Below are 25,442 nucleotides of genomic sequence, written 5' to 3'. Positions count from 1 at the left end.
AGAAAGACCATAGAATATAACATCATGTGTTTTTTTTAAAAAATTCTTCTTTTTTCTATAAGCAATAACAAACAAAAAAATTTCTCAATTTTTTTGAAAAAAAATTAACAGGAAATATCTAAAGTACAGTCCGCAAAAAAAAAAAAAGATATCACCCTGAATAACTTTCGTTCTAATGATCGGATTTTCACGAACTAAAAGTCAATCCTAATGGTTCCCGGGGGTGACCTCAAATATGCTAATTAATTAGTGCTAACTATTAATTAAGTTACAAAATCAGACACAAAAACGTACTTTCTCTGATAAAACATATATTTTTTTTTACATATTTGGAATCTAGACACTTGAATTAGGGGGGGTAGACAAAATTTTGAAAAAATTGGGTTGTAAATTTGGGTAGCAATAAAGGTTTATATATTTGGCGATAGTCCAGAAGACCGCCAAAAAAAGTCACCAGCGCAAATGAATATTTTAAGATAGCCCATTAACTAATTCAAAAGCTTAATGCTTAATTTTACTAGGTTGCTAGGCAACCTAGTAGAAGAACTCTGAATGTAAAAAAAATGAAATAATGTTCTGTGATTGCTGTGAGAGGTTTAATTAATTGTTATCTCGAACAATTAATTGTTTAATTAATTTTGAAGGTGGTTAATTAAGGTTGTTAATTTGTGGTTAATTAATTGTTTAATTAATTGTTATCTAAAAAATATCTCGAAGTTTCAAGGCAATAGACAATTTTTAAGCTAATTTCTGTCCAAAAAGCAAAAAAAAATTTTTTTAAATCTCCTTTGAAAAGAAAATTTGAATTGATTTATAAATTATTTATGATTTAAGAATTTAAATACATGAACTTTTTATCTGATATTATTTAGATGTGTTGTTTTTGCTATATTTATTCGAGGATTTCTTACTAAAATCAAATTGACATAACTTATTATAGCTATATGCAAAATTTTAGGGATAATCATTTTTACAGATTTAATCGAGTCTTCTAGGCAAGAAAGTTTGAAGAAACAAAAAGTGCTTGAAAAATACAATGTAGATTGTATAGTATTTCTAATACACATTCACAAGGTTCTCTATAATTTACGATATTTCTTTTTTCTGTAACTCAAGGAATTTCTGAATGTTTAGTGGCATTTTAAAAACATTGAAACATGTTATATTTAAGAATAAGATATTGAAATAATATGTTGCATATTGTATGATTCATTGTTTAAAAAATTGCTTCATTCTGCTAAATATTTAGGTTACATGGTTTTCTTTGGATAAAGATGATTAGCAAATAGCATCCTCATGTTTCAATACATTCTGAAACTTACGTTCGCAAATTCACCATAAAATGTCGCACAGCATATTCTTCAATTACGATAAGCTACATTTACCCCCAAATACTGCTACTATGATTATTTTTGTTTTCTTATATATCTGATACTCTCTTTTTAAGCAAAGCTCGTAGGATCCTTAAGATACTGAAATGGGGGCACAAAAACTTAAAAGATAAATTATTTAATTCCATTAACTCAAAATATCTGGTCTCAAAATTTTAATTTTTAAGTTAAATATAACTTTTGCAATATTGATGCTATTACGTTTTTAAAGACCACATAAATCCTGTTAAAATATAGCAATGCTTATGTTTACTTTAACGAGTGTAAAATCCTTATCAAAATAATGATCAAGACTCAAGTGTAAAACGGTATAATTGATGATAAAAACTTACCTGGCCTCAAAAAATATGAAGAGGGAAGTAAAAGTCGACATGTTTCCAGCGTTCAAATATAATCGCCCATTCTCAAAACTTGTCAAGCTTGAATAACTTGTGACTTTTATTATTGGACACTCAAAACATGTCTATTTTTATTATCATCTATTATTTTTTAAATCAATGAAGTTTTTATATTTTCGATTCAGTTTCTTAGGATTATCTAACATATTAAATTATTTCACTCGATATTAAAATAAGTTTTACATAAGCTATAGGCACAGGTTCTTTGATTGAAAAAAATAAAAATTCACTACTTTCTAAAAAAATCGATGAATTTTTTTTTTTTTTTGCTGCAAGCCTTAAATTTCAAAAGTCGAATGTGAAAATGGAATGTCCCCTAGCACCAGGAATCGAAATTAAATAGTTTTAAGGACAAGTATTTCAAAAAAGTTTGCGTTTCCGTCCTACTCGAAGTTGTTTGAAAAGGTATTTTTTATATATCGATTCCAAAGTTTATTCTACATATATTTTAGGGTATACTTTCGGAGTATTTTGATCGAGTTTATTTTTACACCCTTATTTGCTTAAAATTATTAAATAATTTGCTTAAAATAAAATATTCAAGCTACCTGATTTAATGCATTTATAGTATAATAGTAAACGGGGCTTCCTTCGCATATCCTTAACCTTGATACCGCTATCATTAAATAAATGTAATAAGCTTAGATAAATAATAAAATTAATTGTTTTCTCGTTTTAATTTTCAAGGAAATATGTTTCGATGAAACCGATTTCATTCTGGAAATAGCGAAATTATTGAGTAGGTCCCTTGGAGCAATATCATTCTTATCCTCTTTTGACGAAATATAGGAAAAATTGGTTTTCACAATTTCTGAAAAAAGTATGTTAGCCTTCTTGCCATGTTTTTTTTATTTTAATTTTTTTTATTTTTAATCGAAATAAGATCGGAATTTGCGTATTTTTTATTGCACTTTTTTTTAAAAATCAGATGGTTACAAAATTGGCACAGCTTCGGAATCTTCTTACAAATTTCAATTTTTATTATTTCCTGCTTAACAAAATAAGGCAGTTCTCCTGATAACAAATTATACTACTATAATATCTTGGGAATCGTGCTAAAGAAAAAAATTAAACAAAATAGTTTAGCATATTATCCGGAAAAAAATCTACATGAAATCATAAAGAAAGAGTAAAAGATATAATTAAATAATTATTGAATCAGGCCTGGTCAGATAATTAAAAATTTAATTTCAGAACTAAGATGTTAGGACGACATTTAAGATACTGAGATATTTTAAGACACTTGAAAATTTTGGCTACGTATTAGACAGCTTTTTATGTTCGGTATCTTTGGACTCTTTGTAGTGACTTCTAAAGCATCAACACTATTTAAGATAATCTATGTTGAAGTCACAAGAATCAAAACAAAAAAAAGACTATCAATGATTTATATTCCTTTTTCGAAAAAAATAGTATGCTTAGTTAATAATCAGCTGTTTTGCATTAAATAATTGTAAACAGTGGAATGTTTTTAATTTCTTAACAAGGCTTTATTCTTAGCTAGCAGACAATAATTCTTTAAAAAAAAACTTGATTATAATTTAAAAAGGAACTTCACTTTAAAGAAAACCTAAATTAAAGTACTAAAAAATTGATTAGTATATTAATAAAGAAATAATAAACGTAGTAGGGTAAAGAATAAGATTTTTAAAAAGGTTAAAATTTAATTAAATAGTTAGTAAAATAGTTCAGCGAAACACTTCTGGACAGGTGATTAAAAAATTACTTCTAACATTAAGACGATATATAAGATGTTGAGAAATTTGCGATGATGTGAGGTATGCTTAAATATGTTTACTACATATTTTTACTAATATTTATAAAAAATGTATTCAAGAAATTGATAAATATTTTATTCCAAATCTATTCATACGTATGTATACTATTGAAATTGTATCAGTTATTGTGAACAAAAAACTAAAAAATAATCACATTAAATAAGCACAATCTGGTGCATAATCATATTCTATCAGAAGCATGCTTTTATAAAACTCGACATTCGTTGAATAAAATGTTTTTTATTCAATAAGATGTTTTATTCAAATTTCTTTACTAAATTGCAAATATAATTTTAGACTATTAAAAAAGAAAAATCGTATTTTATAGCTTTAAAAAAATAAAAATAAAAAGATTTGCAAACGATTATTTGTGAAAAAAAATATGAATGAAATTTTCGCTACGCGCGCTAAGTTAAGTTCCTCGTAAGTTTATCACATTTTAATATTTATCGCTCCACTTAATCATTTCTTCATTGTCGCCAAATTATTTTTTTTAAATAATTAATTTTAATTTTTCTGATCTTCTAATACAGTGTTTCCCAAACTTATGATTTTAGTGTACCCTTTCTAAATTTTTCGTAACCCTGTGTACCACTAATAAAAAAAAAATTATGTATTTTTTACTGTAAAAAAATTGCACAAAAGTTAAAAATCAAAACTAGCGGATGACACCACTAATTATTAACTGTTAACTCTACAAAAAGTAACCAATAGAAAAATACGTAATCGTAAATTTTCATGGCTAACTTTGTTTTTAAATAAAAAATTTTGAAATTTTTGTTTGATGCGAGATATTTCGCATAAGAACGCGTACCCCCGCTAAACTGTTCCCGTACCCCTGGGGGTACGCGTACCACACTTTGGGAAACACAGTTCTAATAAATAAAAACAGTTGAAACTTTAGATTTTTCAATTGAAAAATATGTTGATTAAAATGGTATAAAAAAATTCTTACCTTATAATTCAACTTTTTTTCATCCTCACTTTAATTAAATAATAAAAAATAATAAATAATTATTAAAAATTATTTTTGTCATGAAATTATCTTTGGGTAAACGAGTTTTATGAGTGGGTGCAATTTTTGTTTGAATTGCTTCATTAGTTTTTAAAATATAACTGAAAACGTAAAAAGCGAAATTAACATTAAGGGGCCCGAACTTTGAATCGCTCTCCTGACCAAACTATGGGGACCACATTTCCCAGATTGCGGCTACCCCCTATATTTTGAAGATGAAAAATCCAAATATGTAAAAAAAAAATGTATGTTTATTCAGAAAAAGTACGTTTTTGTGTCTGATTTCGTAACTTAGTTAGCACTAATTAATTAGCATATTTGAGGTCACCCCCGGGAACCATTAAGATTGACTCTTAGTTCGTGAAAATCCGATCATTAGAACGAAAGTTATTCAGGGTGATATCTTTTTTTTTGCGGACTGTACACAAAAAATGCCCTTAAAAGGGACAAATCGAAAAAAAGCTTTTGTGACTGATTTTACAATTTTTGCACGACTGATGCTACAAATACGAACACTATTAAAACTATTGTAAGCATTTTTTTTTTATTATTAATTACAAAATATTTAAATGTACATTTTTGTTATTCAATATTTGAAATAGTTAATAAAAAATATTTGTTAATGGAGGAATGGTAGTAAGTGTTTATTTTTTGTCCTATCGTCTTTTTTTTATCATGGAATTGCTCACATAAATAGAGATTTTAAAAATAAACGTTCTTAACTATTTATTTTTTTAATAACTACAAACTCTTCTTCCTTAACTCTTCCTTCCTTCCTGTTTTGCTAATCCCTCATATAAAAATTTAACGGTTTATATTAGAGACAATCAGCACGTGGTACGCGTATCATAACCAATGGCATGCGGAGACGTTTAGAGTGACACAAACTCATTCCAAAATGAAAAAAGAAAAATAACATTTAAATTTAAAAAAGAATTCCTCTCTGTCTCTCTCTTCTGTTTAAATACTTTTTCCAGCTTAGGAATATGTAGTATGTTTTTATTTCTACTACGTTATGTACTTAGTTTAAAACAATTATGGTCCATTACTGACTAATATACATTTTAAAAACTTTTAGCTACTTTCAACTTCAAATATATTTAAATATCTAAAAATTAATAAATAAATCAACGAAAAATAATCAACGAAAATAAATCAACGAAATCGATGAAAATTAATACAAAATGTGATCCTCGTGAAATTATTGTTCAATTTGTAAAAAAAAATGTTTTTAAGGTATTTTTTATTATTATCCATAAATACTATTGCTAGATATACTAATTATTTCTTAATCATTTGGCTAAAATTATTTTTATGACGTTATTATATTAATATAATATTATAATATTACTTTTATTGTAATACTGCTATGAATTTGACTAATTGCAAATTTGTTTGCTTTAAGAAACTAAAATTCTGGTTTCCATTATTATCATTTTATATTTTTTGCCTAAGTAGAACTTCAGTATTTTTTATTGCAAATTTAAGAATAAAAGATATTGTAATAAATGAAATATATGAGGAAAACGAATTGTAGAAAGAGAGGTGCAGATTAAAGTGAAGATTCACTCGCAAGATTTTTATATTAAAGATGGCACTCATGGTATTCATCCCTGATTTTAAATAATTTTTTCTCCAAACACGAAGTTCAATCTCATGGGCATAAAATTAAGGAAAAAAATAACATGAAGTAGAACATTCCGAAATAATGTTGAGTGTTGTGGTAAAAAAGGGGTGTGAACTTAATTGCAAGAATGCCGTGTGTTTTTCATGCATCGCACGGTTATTTTGAATTTCAGTCCTATTAAATAAAAACTTAATTTTTATGGAATATTTCGAGTTTTTATGCTTTTTCCAATTATTATCATATAGAAAAAACTACAAAGTAAGTTAAAGACATTGAATCAATACTAGAAAATTAAGATATTCAAAGTTTAAAAGAAATTTTAATGTCCCATATTTATGAAAACGTTTATCTAAAAATCACAGGGAATCAAAAAATTATTATATAAGAATCTAAATTTGTTGAAAATATTCTATTTATATACTGGAAAAATAATTTCAGTCACAAAAATTTACAGCTATTATGTTGTCTATTTATTTTAAGAAATTCTTGTGTGTGGATTTAGAATGCTTTTCATTAGAAGCCCCTTTTTTCTGCATTTCCATTTAATTCGCGGTTTTCATTGCTGTGCAGCAACTGGAAATGAAATGTCTGATTTTAATTAGTTTTCCTGAGTTGAAAGACGCATCATATTTCCACAACTGTTTTTTAAATGATATGATACAGATGGTACATTATAGAACAACCATAATTACTTTCAGTATTAAATTAATATTCATAAAAAGCAATGCAATCTTCCATTACAGATGTCATTCTTGAAAAATGAATGCACAGTTCATTACAATATTTCTTCTCAAACATGTTGACACGTGTTATTGCTATGTATGATTAATTTATGAAAATTCTTTCAAGTGCAATCGGTATTGAAACATATAAATTGAATATTTTTCGATGCCTCTTTCTCAATCGTCTTTATACTTCAGTCGTTGCAAAAACTCGACCTTTGTGTAAAAATGCATGTTGAAGAAATGGCTGCTGCTTTGTCTGTAACGAAAAGAGACGAAGATTCAGAATATGAAGAAGGTATGCAGGAGATAGAAGATCGTAAACAGACTTGCAAGGCTTTAGAATACGCTGGTCATGTAACGGGTCTCGTTACTGACCTGATTGACGATATTCCAGAGATCCCTTTTGTCACCGACACAATGAAAAAAGCAGCCTCTGGGATAGCAATGGCGGCACACATAGCCCAGTTCGGCATGAACATTCAAGCAACCACTTTGGAGTGTGATGATGTAAATACTGATGAGATAAAGTTGATTATGGACAAGAGATTCAATGAAGTTGACCGGAAACTTGACAGGATGACTGAAGCCTTGGAAGAGGTTTCACGAAAGGTCAGTGAAACTTTGTTGCTTGTTGATAGAACAAGAGAAGAAATGAATAAGGGTTTTCAAAACATTTTGGCTACTTTAAAAAATATGGATATTGAGGGCGTAGTAAACAGGATCTACAGTTTTTCTCGGTATTTTGAAGAAAAAAGGGACGAATTAAGCAGTTTAGATAAAGAAGGATACATTTTCAGATTGACTGAAAAGGGCGGTGTACTTGATTACCTGAAAAAAATTAGGACGCCAGAAGGGTTACATTCTGATTTACTTAAACTTATGGATGAAACCTATAACTATGCGATTCCTGAGGACGCGGGAGATGCAAAATCTTTTCAAGCTTTATACGCTTTGATATATGGGATACAAACATATGGTTCAGTCATGTTTTTTCTTCTGCAGAAGCATACATATCTCGCTGACTACTATTACCAGAGAGGAGATACTACAGCATTCAACAACCAGATAGAAATACTAAAGACAACCTTAAGGGAGTTTCAGACTTCTCTTACGGGTAAAGGTCCTTTACGGAGTTATACAGAAATACAATTTTCGTTAGAGCCTACATCACTGATTCAAAAAGTTGAAGCCATCTTAAGAAGAGTAAAAAATAAGCCTTTTTACAGCGATGCTAAACTTAGTTCATTTAAAGAAATCGAAAGCCAATTGGACGCACTGTTTGAACTTAAATCAAAAATTAGGTCGATGGAGCTGAGCATTATATTTGACACACCAAAAGGTATATCTGATTATGAATTCAAAAAGCCTATTATCAAGTCTGAGTATGGTGTCTGGGATAATAAGGCAAAAGTCAGGTATGCCGTTCAACTGAGAGGCAATGGTAGTTACTCAAAATTTAGCGAGTGGTCAGAACCTTTAAAAGTAGAAGGCAAGGCGAATCCAACCCTTATTGTTCCCGAAGACCAGCAAGGGAGAGAACGACTGGTATATCGAAAGGTTAATGATGATACCCCTCAATTAATAGGCATTTTGGATAAGAATGTAATCGAATTTAGAGATATTGACAGAGATCTTTACAATGCTGCTAAAAGAAAAGATCAAAGCTTAGCTATGAAAGAGATTGATATGCTGTTATCAAAGAATGCTAATGTTTCTGCTGTTTTTGATCTAGGTAGAACGCTCCTGCATTCTGCTGCTGAAAGTGGAAATGTATTAGTAGCATTACGATTTTTGATCGACACTGTGGTTTCTGACAATGGAAATGGTACAAATGAGGCTCCTTTAACGGTAAAACCAGGACCCATAAATGTTGATGCGAAAGATCAAAAAGGGTATACCCCTATGCACGTGGCCGCAGAAACAAGAAATTCAGGTTTTATAAGTCTGCTCATAACACATGGAGCGAAAGTAAATGAACAAACTTTTTCAGATAAGTTGACTCCATTACACATAGCAGCCAGAGAAGGGCACTTCAAAGCAGTTCGTAACTTAATAAAAGACGAAGCCATTGAAATTAATAAACCTGAAAAATCAGGTTACACTCCTCTACATTTCGCTGTCAATGGTGGAGTTAAAGTTATTAATCAGTTACTTACTCACAAAGATATTTTAGTTGATGCAAAGTCTGAAAATGGATTCACACCATTTCAATTAGCTGTCATGAAAGGTGATCGCTACGCAGCAGATGCTTTGATTAAAAGTGGAAAAGTTGATATTAATGCTGGAAACGAGGATAACATGACTCCTTTGCACATGGCAGCCATGTCTGGGAATGATGATATGGTAAACTTCTTGTTATCTCAAACAAGTATCGATGTTAATGCATTGTCAACAAGTGCTAGCTGGACCCCATTGTACTCAGCTGTATATTTTAAAAAGAAAGGTGTAGCGTTTGAATTAGTGACAAAATCTGATGTGCATATAGCATCGAGAGACAGTGGCACACCTTTACATGCTTCCATAGCAACTGGTCAAGTTAAAGTGTTTGAAAAGTTATTAGAAAAGCAAGCGAATATAGAGGCGCAGACTAATGAAGGTCTTCGTCCTCTTCATCTAGCAGCTATGCAAGCAAATCCGGAATTCCTTTCGAAACTAATACACATGAATGCAGATATTAACGTAGTATCACACGATGGATCAACCCCTTTACATTTAGCTTCAAAATTCGGCAAACTTAAGCAAGTGGAGCTTCTATTAAACAAAGGAGCCAACACAAAGATACATGATCAAGCTCAATTGCACGCAATTCAATATGCAGCCATCAATATGGATTTCAAAATCATAAGAGAATTTAAACGAAACAGCGCGGCTGCGCTTCGCACTACGGAGCTTCTGGCTTTCTGTGATGAATACATATTTAGAATTATGTACCATTATTACAAGTATAAGGATTCAGTGGAATATGGAAAATACAAAAATTTATCTCCCTTCGAAGCTTTTCGCGAATTAGGAGTATATGAGTTTTACGATGAAATTGTTAATAACCGAGATATTACAAACACGACAGTAACTAATATATTTGAAAACGAAGTAAAACCCTGCATCGAGAAAGAGAAAACTCACAGTAAACTTATCGAATGTTTACATGAATTATTCATTCCGGAAGATACAACAGACAAATACAAGTTTTTAATGATGACTCCATACCGGTCAGGGTCTATTACGCACCCTCCTCCGGAAACTCGTTCCATTAAGAGTTCTGATGCATTCAAGCCTCAGATTCACGGGATTAATGAAAAGGGAAATTCATTCTATAAATCTGAAATTTATATGAAACAAAATGGTGATACGAATGGGTTATTAATTTTATTGGATGTTTTTGTGAGAAGACTCACCAACGAAAAACATAATTACAATCTTTATGGAGGAGTATCAAATCTGGAAGCTCAAGCTCAGTCGTTAGACATCGTTGAAAAGTTCAGCAACCTTGTAAATAACACAGCCGTGGATGAGATGATTGATTTATCAGAAGTACACTCAAAAGTCTACAAAGCCATTGCAAGTGGTAATGCATATCAGGTTCCAAAGCTTCTTTGTGCTTATGGAGAAGGTTTAGTCAATCCTGAGAGGATTAAAAAGCTGTTTCTACCATCAACTAAGAAATTTGTTCAGAAGAAACGTCTTGAGAAGTCTGCCTATTTATTCACTAAATCTTGCTTAATGGAATCCGGCCGGGAAAAAGGTGATAATACTGGTATCAATTTGTGGTAAGAATGCAAATTACTTGCCAAAACTGCTGTTAACTTTGGAAAACAAACAATATTTGCTGAAGCTTTCCTTTATTATCTGCACGCTTGTTCCTAAACTTACACAAACCATTTTAAAATTTAAAATTAAGGTTTAAGTCTCAATTTTTGAAGTTTTGGTGTCGCCTCTCTTCGTTTAATTTTCACTGAATACTTCTGTTTAATTTCTGTATCTACTTTAAAAATATTACGATATTGGCCAACAAAAATTAAGATTGGAAAAACCTTATGAATATGGAAAAATTCTGGCAATAAATCTAAAGAAAACGGAAACAAAAAGTTTCAATTATAATCAGTTTTTTCTCCTGTTTGATTTATGTGAAATAAATAAGCGGAACAAGGTTTTGAATATTCTCACTGCTAAGTTTGCTAATCAATCACTGTTAATTTTGATAATCATAATTTAAATCACTGCTAATTTTGTTAAAAATAATTTTTAAAAAAATAATAAACTTAATTTTCACATAAATTAAAATTAAATTATATTTCGACGAATTTCAAACAAACAATAATGTGTCCTCTTTAACTTATATATTATTCATTTGAAGACGTAGCATAATGTCAGAAAACAAGAATGACAAATATTGATAGAATGAATTAACTTAGCAGGATTTTTGCATTTTCACAAGTCCATAATTGGTAGCAATGCACTTCATTCTTCTTCATGCGAAGAATTTTAAATGAATTTTTTGACAATGTAAAATAAAAAGTGGAAAATAATATGAGAGTATTGGATAAATTCATACATATAAGTAATGTAATAAGAACTGAAAATCTAGTTTATGAATTAATATTTGATTAAGAAGTAATTTTCCATATTTTTCAACATTTTAGACCAAGTATATTAAACCATTCAGTAAAAATTAAAGTTTAATTACTTTTAAATTTTCATATTGATTTCCATAAAGCAATAAATTTGATTAAATCCCGTTATTTAGAGATATAAATTATCGAAAAATCATTGAAACATCGAATTTATAATTCCAAAGTAGTACCTTAATGCAAACGTTGAGTAGAAACTTAGATAAATCAATCAAAATTTAATGAATATACAAGCTCTGTTTGATTTCAAATTAAAATTATAATTTTTTGTACTTAATTTAAATTATTTAAATTTAAAGTGTAATCAGAAGTGTAATAGACGAAGATTGTACAACCCATATTCATATAAAATTCTTAAGAAATAAAGAAAAAATTTTGATAAGTTACTTAGCATTTTCAAACTTGTGATTCTTTGCAAAAGTGATTGTTTCATTGAAATTTAATAATTTTTAAATGATTTTACCCTTTTTATCACTCTAAACACTCTTTTTCTCCTCGCTAATAATGGTAGAGGGTATGATATCAATAAGCACAAAAATAGACTCCCTATATAGTACAAGCGCACCCACTCACTATCTTTTTGACCTAGATATTCCTGCAAAATTATTGACATGTCAACCACTGCATCTATTTTATGACGTCAAACACTAGTATCTCTACATGTTTATCTCTTTTAGAAACATTTCAATACTGTCTGCACAAAAGCTTTACTCCTGGTTCTACACTATTTATTGATTTATCAGAAACTATTTTTTTAGCTGGTCGTTGGTTTCCTTTTTGTTGGATTTCACTGAACATACTCGTGCAATTCATAGATGTATAAACAGAAAATACTGAAACATAGTCTGAAATCCATGTTTACGCGTGAATTATTCTTATTTTCGTGACAGTTCTAGAACATCGCACTTGTCATACAACTTCGATACATGTTCCTGCATTTCTTTGTTTGTTTCTTGCGTTGCAATTTTAAGTGTTGAAGCCTAACACGATCAGCTCAACCTCAACAGTACGGAAGATGCTTGGTGTAAAGGAGATTCCATGCACTTGTTTGCGAATATCTTTATAAAAACTTTTATTGCCATGTATAAATCTATGAGCAATAGATTTTTAAACAACAGAGAATGTTGTGTTAATATTCTATTATTACGAATTACTAATATTGTGATAAGGAATGAATTATAATTCTTAACATGTGTATTTTCGAAACTAATATTAAACATTTGAACAGTCAGTTACTTAGCAATTATTTACATGTTTACGATCGATAAATTTTGCAATTGTTGCTGTATGTAAGCCTTAGACATTCATTTGTAAACTTAATTTGTTTGAAACATTTCCCTCAAATTTCGCTATTTATTAAGATTTCTAAACAGTTTTTTGTTAGTTAAAATAACAAATATAAGCTTTGCAGAAGATTAATTCAACATGAAAACTATCCAATATTTGTAAAAGTCAGATCACGTATGTAATATGTATTTCAAACATATGGGATTGATATATTATTTATTAGAAAAATAATAATAAGATTAAATTTAGAAAATTTAATTCAAACATTTTAAAGTAATTTATAAAATGCATTATTTAAATTTAAAAAAAATCTACCTTGACATACCTGTCCTCGACTTATTTCTTAACTAAAATAGCTCAGATAGGCTATTATACTTTTACTAAACAACAAGATTTATTTCAAATATTACTTGTTGCCGATAAATGAACTTTTTAAATTTGTATTAAAAGTAAAGATGACTTGTTTTAATTATGCTTGTAGTTTAACTCAAAATTGAAAAAAATCCAAGTATTCCAAATTACTTTATAAATCAATTTGGAACTGATAATTAAAAAATTATTTTCACTTTATGGACACATTTATAATTAACTTTAAATGACGTTAAACGTTTTTTTATATGAATATTAAGCACAACAAGATAAAATAATACTTTTCCGAGCATCCCTTATAGTTAAAGCTAGTTTAAGGTAAGGTTTACAGTATAAATTAGGCTTGCATCTTAAAAAATATTTATTAATATTTTTTTAAAATTTCTTGATAATTTGTTTTCGTTCTTACCGAAGAAACTATAATTAGAATGCTTAAATTGGGAAAGAACAGCAAAATTAATACTTTGTACATCTGCTAAAGGTATGGATCTACCAGTATATATTAAACGTATAATGTTTCCCTTGAAATATCGTGTACATTTACGCGCGCGTATCGTGTACATGCAGTGGAAAAAAACAATATAGAATTCATAAAGAACAAAAATGGAATACAATGAGCAATAACATAAATTACAACAACTGAATGAAATGCAATTAGTATAACTATGTGTGTTATAATTATGTGAAAGAATATAAGGTAATCATCAATGTTAATTAAATGCAATTAGTGAAATAAGTGATTTAATGTGAATTGATATTTTGTTTGGTAATAAAGGGTTAAAATGATTAAGCCAGACGCCAGACAAAATATACTAACTGACTAACCAGGCAATTAAAAAGACCAGACGGGATAAAATAGAGTAAAAAACGCATTAATCTACAAAGAAAGTACTTAAAGACAACAGTCAAGATGAAAATTATGCAATCAGCAAAGTATAATTCATCTAGCGCTTAATTAATATGCTATGCATTATCATTTTTACTCTGAATAAATAAAATACAAAATGGAACTGTGAAAACAAGTAAAGTAATCTTCATAATAATTTTATTCATGAGTTAGCAAAAGTTAGCTTAATTAACTATCATATGTTTAACAACAACAAAATTGCATGTGCTTAAATAAAAAACTTTAATGCTTACGATAATCTGCAGTGTTTCGAGGAAATAATAAATCCTGCATCAATTAATTATCAAGGCACTGAAGAAAAAGTTAAAAATATTCCAAAACAAATCATTTTCAGAGCAAACAAATAGTTAAACAAATAATTTTCAGAATAGTATGGTTTATTAGTTTCATACAATAAATCTGCTTTATGATGTTTAATTTGAAGTAATTGAAATTAACTACTTTTCGTTTTTGTTTAATATTAAAGTCAAATTTTCTTTTTCAAATAGATAGACATTTGTTATTTTTCAATTGTGCACAAATAAGATTACATTATTAAAAATAGGTTTTCGTTGTGTTTTTTTACAGTATGAATTAGTTCTTTTTATTATATATATGTATATATACACCTTCAAACCAATTTTTTTAAATGTTAATATGAGACGATTGTAAGGCATTTTTTTAATTTTGTAACTTTAGAGCAGAATATAACGAAACACTTGTAGATGAGGAACAATGGGGTATTCTTTCCAAAATCATAGAATTCCGCTGGAGAAAGTTATAGTTCAAAGGTATGTAATACAACTGTATGTTGCAGTCACTGTTATGATTTGAATACATTCATTTTTACAACAGTATCGAATAAAAATTATTACATTATTGCCAATAATCGCTATAAGAGTACTAATTTAATAATTACATAAATAATAATTTTTCTTTTCATTAAAGGGTGAATAAGTTTCAGTTGTACAAAAAAATTTTTTTTGATAAAAATAATGATAATGGTCATAATTAACTATTAAATTAAAATTTTATGTCATTAAAGGGTGAATAAGTTTCAGAAATACAATAAAAATTATGCTTTATTAAAAAATAATAATGATAACTATCATAATTAACTTTTATAATCGGGATATTAAATAAATATTTCGTGTTACTGATTATTTCTTATATTTTTACAAACTGCATGAGATCGTGGATTAGAGTCCCATTGCCTTCAAGCTAACCATGGTGGTTTTCCTCTCCATGTATCGCAAATGTTGATTAGTTCCATCAAAAAGTGCTCCATAAAGGCAAATTTCTCCAAAAACCTGATCTAGGAATTCCCTTGTCTTCTGGATTGGGTTCGAAATAACAAGGCTACCGAGTTGAACATTAATAGTTTTAAACCCAAAATTGTGCTAAAAAAATAAAACAAATGTCGAGAAATCGAGTTTTTAAAAAAACGACATTTTTAAAATTTGATTTCTCAGGAACTCTTTGATAGAGTTCGCACAAATTTCGTATATTGCCTTGAAAAATTACATTCTTTAAAACAATGTAAACATATTAAACCTCAGATTTTAAAATTGTTTTGACAATTTTAAAATAAAAATAATAAAGAAAAATGTTTACTAAACTTTATTTCTTGCATCAAGTTATCTTTGGATGAAAAATTTTTAAAATTCTGTGCAGCAACTTTTCAAATCACTTAAAAAATTTACGAAATATAGCGAAATACACAAAAAAAATAAAATTAACATTAGGTTCAAAAATTATTCAGGTTCATCTGTTTTTTTTCCTTTTCTTCATAAATGTGTACTATATAAAAGCTTTTCTATATTTTTTAAGAATAAAACAAATATGTTATACTTACCTATTTTGTATGTTTCACCATAACGAAATTTTAAAGAAACTATATTGCATGCAAATAGTCATTAATATAGTGCATGATATGCAATAGTTAAAATTTACCAAATAGTTTCTTTCTAGAACACATTATCCCCGACCCTGAAACAAAGATATTTTTCCCTTGACGGTTGCAATCTGTCTCTGACAGTTTGTCAGTGATTTATTTTATTGACATATGTGACAAAAATACTTTAATTGTTCCATAATAAATATCATTCAAAATGCAGATGTGATGAAATGTCTTTAAATATCAAACTATTTAAATGTTACAACTTGAGTTTTGCTTGGGATTTTATATGACGTCTAATGTCAAAGGAAAATATGTGGAATTTCAAATCGATTTATTGTAAAATACTCACCTGTTATACTGTCACATAAAAAAATTAAGAATGTAGCTAATGTTAAGAATGTAGAATGTATTTCCAAGCTTTAAGAAATAGTTGCGTAAAATGATGAGTTACAACAAGTGATATATAAGTTGTAGCTAGTAGGTTCCATATCCTACTCGCCAACTTAAAAGATAACTGCACAATTTTATATAGCTGGAATCACTTGCTGCTGAAAAAGATCTAACATAAACTATTATATTCGGAGCATTAAAAAAATAGCTACAGAATATAAAATTTCAATTTTTAAAATAAAATTTCAAATACAACAAATATAAAATTTCGCCAACAATATGGACAGGCTTAATTTATAAGAAAAAAGTAAGAAATATATTATTTAAATCTATGCCTTTTTTGAAAAAGTGCTTTGAAAATTCAGAACGTTCGTTCCTTAATTCTTGCTGATCTAAAATAAAAACTAAAATTAAGAATTGGGGATGGTGTAACTTTGCCCATTCGCTTTAAACAGGTTTGGGATAAAAACAGTTGCTATTTTTTTTCCAAGAACTCTAAAAAATCAATCAGAATATTATCAAGACTGAGGCAGAATTGTTTCTCTGTAGCAATATTTTATCAGTGTGAAAACAACTAATTTGTAAGCTCACTATTGAGCAGGCATTTGTAGTAGCTGTTCTACTTTGATCCGTGAAGCTCATAGTTATAGTTAGAGAAATAATAAAGTGGTAATTGCTAGTAAAATGCCACAGTAATAGTTGTGTTTGTGTTTCATATAAATAAGACTAAACTGTAAAAAAATTTCTTGTATCAAAATACCAAAAATGGTGTCAACTACTTTACACTAATGTGTTGTTTCGCTGCATCAAAATCCAAGAATAGTCCTTAGTGTTGTATAAAACTCAGAAAGTTCTTTTACACTATTTGTTACAAAGTAGCCACCAACAACCACCATGCTTCTTATTTAATAACTTTAAAATTTATAATAGCAGAATATGATACAAATAAGAATCAGTTATGTTATTCTTTCGGGACAACAGTAAGAATTAGTAACTTCGGTTGCATACACACATTAATTCTTAAAAAAAATGAGTTTGTGAATCAAACATGCGCATTGCAGAAAGTCGAATTCGAGCTAGGCTTAAAAGAGCAGGGGAGGATGGAAAGTTTACATTATAAAATTATTTAACACAGTTTACAGACTTGAAAATATTAAAATATAAATATCCTTATCACACAAGTAAAAACACATATACACATTTTTAACCGGGAACTTTAGTTAGACGAAAAGCAATATTGAAGACAACCGCAAACAGTGGTCAACCATTTGTAAACAGTTACAGACGAAATCAAAACAACTCAACAAGAAAATTTTTGAAAGCGAAATGATTTAATATATGGTGTAAAGGTGAGCGATGTTGGAGCTATTGTGTGTGGCTTAAAACTTTTATACACCTTTTTAATTGCATATAAAAGCTCTATTTGGTGTTAACTGGAAAAGAAATATTTTGCAATTCTGTATGCTTATTCAACATCACAGTTTTTGCAGTTCAGATGATGTGACGTTCCAAATGCTCTAACCTTAGTTTTCACATAATCGTTTTGTTGTTAAATGTTACCTTATGAACCACAGGAGAATTTTGGTCATTTTAGTCACCTCTCACTCTAGTGAGAGGTGACCAAATTGTATTTATAATAGTCTAAATTGGCCTAATACAGGTACATTTGTTTACACATTTTCATGAAATATTAGGCGATTTATAAATTAGGAGTTACATAAGCATAAATAATTCAAAAAACTTTTTAAATTAGTTGATTTTAAATTACGGAAAACAGTTTTAATTGAATGCGATTAATTTTGACCGAAGTCTTTGGACCGAAAAATGACATATAAAAGATAAAAACTTCAATATACTACTGAATATTGTTTTTGTTAACTTTAAAAGCAAATTCCTTTTAAAAGTCACACTTAGTTAGTGAAAGCTATAATTTAAGGATAGTACTAGTTTAATTATTACTAAACATAAATTAATTAGCATGTTATAGGCTGATTTTTCGAATTACTAACTCCGTACTCGAAGACTTCATTAGGAAATCATGAATTACTTGAAATATTTCTTACCCTTTTTTTGGGTATAAGACATGCAAATAAGAAATTATAATCGAGCAAGAATAATGTTAATAATCATTTCCTTTAAAAGCTGTACCGCTTTTATTATTTATATAGTTTTCTAAATATATTTTCCAAGAATTATTTGTGAACAATAACGATTACCAAGGGATGTTTAGAAATTCTATTTTGAGATTGTTTTACTTTTAAATTATTCATTTTATTTAAATTCTTTTCTAAAAAGTTTCATTTTGCTTAGCTTGTTTTAACTTGTCTTTAAAAGGGCTAATTACAGTGTACCTTCCATACTTAAGGGTTCTTACAAACGACCTAAAATAAATCTGTTTAACTGCGATATAAATATATACTTTTTAATTACTTTTAAGCTTATAATGGTTTCAGTTTTGTACCACAGTAAAATTGTTTGCTTCGTATTTCACAAGTGTGAATCAAATGGATGTTTAAACAATTTAAACATCTCATCAGTTGGCATTTAAGAATTAGTACATACAATTACTTGGCCAGTAGACTATCGGTATAGTTAGAAAAAATTTTGTTTTAGATATTCTAAGCAATCTGAGAAATAAACCATATTATTGTACAGTAATAACAATTGTATGTACTGTCACCTACAGTAATAACAATTAAACTTTGAAAATTTTAAACCAAAAGAAATTGAAAAAAAAATTAAAATCGTATTGTAAAGGAAGACTTAAAATAAATATATTTAAAAGTTTAAAAGTGATTTGAGAGGAAGATTTTATATAAAAGATCATAATAGCTTCGGTTTAGAAATAATTAGAAATTATTAATTCTAAATTAGAAATGATTAGGGTTTATTATTACTGTAATAAACAATTAGTATTGGGCAATTTATGCTGCAAAATATTGAGTTTTACTAGTTTTAAATTGAAATAATTTCAACGAAATCTAGAAGATCTTTTTTTTTCAAAAGCTGGTCTAAAAAATATCCAGACTATATATTTGAACTAGAAACATTTTTTTCGGTAGTGAAACATGCGGTTTATAGCCAATCATAATAAAGAGATATTTCTTCGAAAAAAAAACTGAGAACGTTTTGAAAGCAATGCTAAAACATATGACATTTGTATTTCTCGAACATCAGAGACATCACACGTTTTTCAAGAAGAAAAATGTTTCTTTTTTCGAATCAAACAAATGAGACATAAAGTTAATATTGTGACATTACAACTGACGTTATAAAAGCTATCTGACAATCTGTCTTACTAAATATATGGACTTCAGTAAAAAGTTCGACACAAATTCATGAAAAACAATGAGGGGAATTTTTTTATATGTTTTATTGGGGAAAATATTTCATAAATCTAGAAGTTTTGAGTTGCATAGGTAGCAACTGTTTTTTTAAACAGGTGGTTCATACCTATCTATATATATAAATGTAATCTAAAATTTTTTGCAAAGAACTATATTCAAGAAGTATAGATCCTGTTAAGTATAGCTTTTTGAAATGCCTGCAAAAAGTATGATGACTTACCTTGCAAAAAGAGAAACTGATGAAGAGTATGAAGCAGCTATGGAGAAGATAGACGAAAAGAAAGGTTTCTGTAAGAAACTTGAATATGGTTCGAAGATAGCAGGTACGGTAGGTGATCTCTTAGGGGATATCCCTGATCCATCTAAGACTGCCGCTGGTTTTGCTATGGCAGCTCATCTTGCACAAGCAGGTTTTGAAATTACTTCAACAGCTCTCGAATGTGATGATGTCAATTTTGACGAAATTAAATTGATCATGAATAAGCGATTTAGTGATATCGACAAGAAACTAGATGTACAAACGGAAGCGTTGGAAGAAATTTCTCGTAAGGTAAGTGAAACTCTAAATAAAATCGATAATGTCCAAAGTCAAATGTATCGAGGTTTTAAAATTGTAATCGATACCATAGAAAATAAAGAGATTCAAGCAATAATAAACAAAATAAATACTTTCGTTAGATATTTTGAAGAAACTAGGCAATCACTTAACAATTATCAGAAAAATGAATATATCGAAGAATTAAGCAAGGAAAACAGTGTTCTGCACACATTAGAAAACTACTCGGACCCTGGTAATAGTCTATATTCAGCTCTATATGAACTTATAGATAAGAATAATCACTATGCAATTCCTGACGATGCTTCTGATGATAAAGCTTTCCAAGCACTGTTTGCTTTGTTTTTTGGTACGCAAACATATTTTTTGGTAAAGTTCTATCTCATGAAACAATATGCTTACATTGCCAACTACAATTACGAGATGGGAAATTTTGATAAATTTAACTCTCAGTTTGGACTTATTAAGTCTATGAGTACAAAATTTAAAAATTCTCTTTTTTCCGATGTTATTCAAATAGTAAAACAGGTAAATAATAAAAACTTCATTAAAAATGTTAAAAACGAATGGTACCAAGATATATCTGTCGACACATTGCTGAATCTAGAGAAAACCTTGCAAGAGATTGACTTGAATATGATCGAAGATGTGGACGAAATAGTTGAAGTAAAGGACATAGACTTCACACCACCTGATATTACTTCAAAGTATGGTGATTGGAAAGATAAATCTACTGTAAGTTATGCGGTCCAGTTAAGAAGTAAAAATAAGTTTTCTAAATTTAGTAGTTGGTCTAAAACAGAAGAAATTGGCATAAAAGCTAATCCAACAATTACAGTTCCCCAAGACAACAATGGCAGAGAGAGGTTAATATTCCGAAAAATCGATAATGGTTTAACTCAGTTTGTTGGCGTTGTAAAGAAAACAGAAACAAAATTTAGAGACATCGACAGGGATCTCTATAATGCTGCTGGAAGAGGAGATCAAGACTTAGCTTATAATGAAACGGAATTACTAATTGGAAAAGGAGCTAATATTAATGTTATTTTTGAAAAAGGTCGAAATTTAATGCACGCTGCAGCATTAGCTGGTAATGACAAGGTTGCTACGGATTTTCTTTTTAATAAGATAAACATTAATTTTCAAGATAAGAAAGGGTATAGTCCACTACATTTAGCGGCTGAATCGAATCAAAAAACTTTTGTTCAAGAGCTCATTAAGCACAATGCTGATGTCAATACCCAAACAAAAGCAGATCAGCTGACTCCTTTACATCTCGCTGCCAAGAATGGATTCTTGGAGACAGTTAAGGAAATACTGGCAAGTAATAAATTAAATGTAAATGCTGTGGACAGAGCAGGATTTTCAACTTTGCACCATGTTACACACAAGAAAGGTAATGCCAAAATCGTAAGAGCCTTGCTTAAAAAGGAAGGTATACAAATCAGTGCGAAAACAAAATTAGGCTTAACTCCTTTACATTTAGCTGCCCTTAATGGATTTTCCAAAGTAATGGAATCTTTGTACAACAGCACCAAGTTGGAAGATATCAATGAAACGAATGATGATGGTATGACAGCGTTGCATTTTGCTGCAATGTCTGGAAAATACTTCATTGTAAAGAAACTACTTTCAAGAGAAGATATTGAAATCAATAAAGTCACCATTAAAAATAAATGGACTCCTCTTCATTTTGCAATATATTTCAAAAATGAAAACGTATCTTCGCTATTGCTGAACGATACAAGGGTTGACATAAATTTATCTGGGAATGGTAACATCACTCCATTTCATCTTGCTATTGCTGCTGGACAGTTGCAAACAGCTGATAGTTTGGCAAATAAAGGAGCAGATAAAGATGTTAAAATCGAAAATAATGGATTTACTGCTGCACATCTTGCCATGATGCGCAACAAGTCAGACGCATTACTTTTGTTGATTAATAATAACGCGAATTTAAATGCTCAGTCTAACGATGGCTCCACTCCATTACATTTAGCTGTTAAATATCGTAAAACGGATTTTCTCGATTTGTTGCTTGACGCAAATGTTAATGTAAAATTAACCGACAGTAACGGTATTTTAGCAATACAGATTGCAATCGATGATATGAACTTAAATTTCGTGAGAGCGATTATAGAGAAAGTTCCAAGTGTAGTTGATCGCGCAACGAAAGAAGGGAGATACCTTCATGAATTGGCACATGAAAAAAGTTTTCGTATTATGTATCATTATCTTAAAAACAAAGACTCTGCTGAGTACACGAAGTATTATGGTTTAGAGCCTCTTGAAGTGTTTAAAAAGTTAAGTGTGAATGATCTGTTTAATATTGTATTCAATCCTAATAACGATCCAAATGAAAATGATGATAATCATAATAGTTTGGTAAAATTAATTTACGAAACAGTTGTCTTAAAATGTATTGCTAAAGAAGAAGAAGGTACTCCATGTCCCTATAGCGCTCCGTTATCTAGTCGTTTTTCACGCAGCATAAAATCAGTCGTTGGGCAGGGCTACGTGGACCCGTTACATCATTTTTCCAAAAATTTCCCTCAAGCCTCTCCTTCAAGCTTGGTTGAAGATTCCATTCCAACTATTGGGGGACATTCATCAACAAACGGAAGTTATTTTTCGACTTCAGCTGATAATTTACTTCAAAATATTAATACTAACAATTTGTTGCTATTGTTGGATTTTACAATCAGAAAACTAAAAAATGAAAAGTATACTTCTCTTGGTAGGAGTGAAAATTCCAGTTTAAGATCTCGCGTGAGAGCGTTAAAGATTATGGATAAATTTGAAAAGTTTGTAAATTCATTGAGTTTAATTCCCGCAGAGGAAGGAATAGACTTGGCTGAAGTTAGCTCTAAAATGTATAAATCGCTGGAAAGTGGAAATGATAGCAAAATTGTGGATATTTTGTGCTCGTATATGAAAGAATTTCTCAAGCTTGAAGATATTGACAAGCTCATTTCAGAAGTTGCTCATAACAATTCCAATATTCAAAAAGATATACTTGAAAATGCTGTTGATTCGCTAAAAAAATCTTGTTTGGTAGAACACGTTGACATGAATTAAGTTCATGAAAAGAAAAGAATATCCTTTGTATTGCTATTGTTTCTTTGGTTTTATTACGTAGCTTTATTTTATTTAGTTTATTAAACGTAATTTAAATTTTTGTGTAGTAAGTAAAAAATAGAAATATTTAGAAACAGTTTTGGTGATGGTATATGTTATATACAAAAATTTTGGATGCATATATATATATATATATATATATATATATATATATATATATATATATATACAGTGATGGCCAAAAGTGAGGACATTTTTTGAAAGTTTAATGTTTTTCAACTTTTTGTGCTTGTGGAATGTATTAATTTTCATTTAAATACAAACGTTTACATATCAAATTGAAGGTAATTTAATGTAAAATTTAATAATAAATGCAGTATTAAAATATCTGTATTACGAAAAAAGTTATGCAACTAACAGTAAGATCTATCTTAGATTTGCATTTTTTTAAAGTGACACTTACACAATCAATACTTAGTAGGATAACCCTTATTTTTTAAGACAGTTTCACAGCGTCTTTTCATCGAGTGAACGAGTGTTTGGAGTTCATCTTTCGTAATCACATGGTACCAAGAATCAATTATAGCTTCAATAAGTTGTCTTTTATTGGATAGACGTTTTTTTCGTTCAAGAATTTTCAAACGTCGCCACAAATTTTCAATTGGATTGAGATCAGGGCTGTTTCCTGGCCATGGTATCTATGCCTTTATTTTGAAACCATGCTTTGCATACTTTTGCTGTGTGGCATGGAGCTGAATCCTGCTGAAAAATAAATGGTGCGTTGTTGGGGAAGAGATCCTTGATGGAAGGTATCAATTTTGTTTTCAGGACAGTTTCAATGTATTTTTTGGCATTCAGGATGCCATCAATCACTTGAATTCGGCCCACACCATTTGCAGACGTACATGCCCAAATCATGACATTTGTTGGGTTTTTTGTAGTTGCTTCAATGCAATCAGGATGAAGTGCTTCCCCTACTGAATGTCTCACGTATTTTCTAGCATCACTACCAAAGAGCGATATTTTACTCTCATCGCTCCAGATTACTTGCTTCCATTGGTTTTCTGACCATTTAATGTGTTCTTTTGCCCACTTAACTCATTTTTCGCTTTGCTTTTGATTTAAATAAAGTTTTTTCCTTGGAATTCTAGCTTGTAGTGCAAATCCTGCAGATATTTGATTAGTCCTAAGAACAGTGTTTCTGATTGGCTAGTACGCTTTTATTACAAAACACGTCCTTATTCAAAACGATTTGTGTTTGTTTGTTCACCTAAAATGAGCATAACTTTTTTTGTAATACAGATATTTTAATTCTGTTTTTGTTATTAAATTTTACATTAAATTACTTTTAATTTGATATATAAACGTTTGTATTTAAGTGAAAATTAATATACGATAATACTACAAGCACACGAGGTTGAAAAACATGAAACTTTCAAAAAATGTACACATTTTTGGCCACCACTGTATGTATATTATATAATAAACTTGGCTTAAGTTAGCTCGAAAATTCATAAATTTTAGAATCTAATTTAAAACCATCTCTATGTAGTTCGAATATACAGCGATAGTTTCTACGGACCATGCTTTGTTTTCTGACAAACTTTTCCTTGTCAATACATTTAGAAAATATCTTTAAATACAAAGGATAACCTTTGAATATTACTTATATTTTTTTACAATTTTCTTTATTACATTACATTCCAGTTGTTATTTATGGCAGATTTTACTATAATTTAAGGTGGTGGTATGTATTCTTTTATTGTTTTTAATTATGTATTAAATATGAAAATCTTTTGAAAATACACGCGATTTAAAATTTAAATTTTACGAACATATTTCAACTTACAAAAACAATTCATAAATATTGACATAATTTAATTAAAATACTAAATTGTAGTGGAGCATTTCACTATTCTAAAGAACACACTTTGAAGGGAAATCAATAGATTTGAAAATCATCGCACAATTTGATTTATTTAAAAGAACAGATACGATTTGGAGTTATTGGAAATAGTTTTAACTTGATGAGGAAATGATACGAATGGGTAACACACGGAGTGCATG

General features: G+C 29.2%; 3 protein-coding genes across 4 annotated transcripts in view; 2 read left to right on the top strand and 1 right to left on the bottom strand.

Moving 5' to 3' along the window:
• The window catches only part of LOC107444790 (uncharacterized), a 77,400-nt gene extending 61,163 nt beyond the window's left edge, over positions 1–16,237 (bottom strand). For both annotated transcript variants that reach the window (XM_087164164.1, XM_043040409.3), the window contains exon 1: positions 15,960–16,237. The gene's annotated coding sequence lies outside the window, so the exon portion shown is untranslated. The remainder of the gene's footprint in view (positions 1–15,959) is intronic.
• LOC107444780 (uncharacterized) overlaps positions 1–23,390 on the top strand; it is a 34,757-nt gene extending 11,367 nt beyond the window's left edge. Inside the window, exon 2 of the mRNA XM_087162826.1 lies at positions 19,926–23,390. Coding sequence (XP_087018952.1) covers positions 19,926–23,375 — 3,450 coding nt within the window. The 3' untranslated portion in view covers positions 23,376–23,390. The remainder of the gene's footprint in view (positions 1–19,925) is intronic.
• On the top strand, positions 7,092–12,793 carry LOC147809464 (delta-latroinsectotoxin-Lt1a-like). Its single transcript, XM_087164163.1, has one exon. It carries the CDS (start codon positions 7,160–7,162, stop codon positions 10,703–10,705), a length of 3,546 nt encoding a protein of 1,181 aa, XP_087020289.1. The 5' UTR covers positions 7,092–7,159; the 3' UTR covers positions 10,706–12,793.
• Positions 23,391–25,442: the final 2,052 nt, after the last annotated feature.

Source organism: Parasteatoda tepidariorum, chromosome 5 (genome assembly GCF_982258835.1).
Source record: "Parasteatoda tepidariorum strain Cologne lab strain chromosome 5, Ptep-v5.0, whole genome shotgun sequence".
NCBI lineage: Eukaryota > Metazoa > Arthropoda > Arachnida > Araneae > Theridiidae > Parasteatoda > Parasteatoda tepidariorum.
Note: the sequence above shows the minus strand (reverse complement) of the source record. Positions and strands in the feature narration are given on the sequence as shown.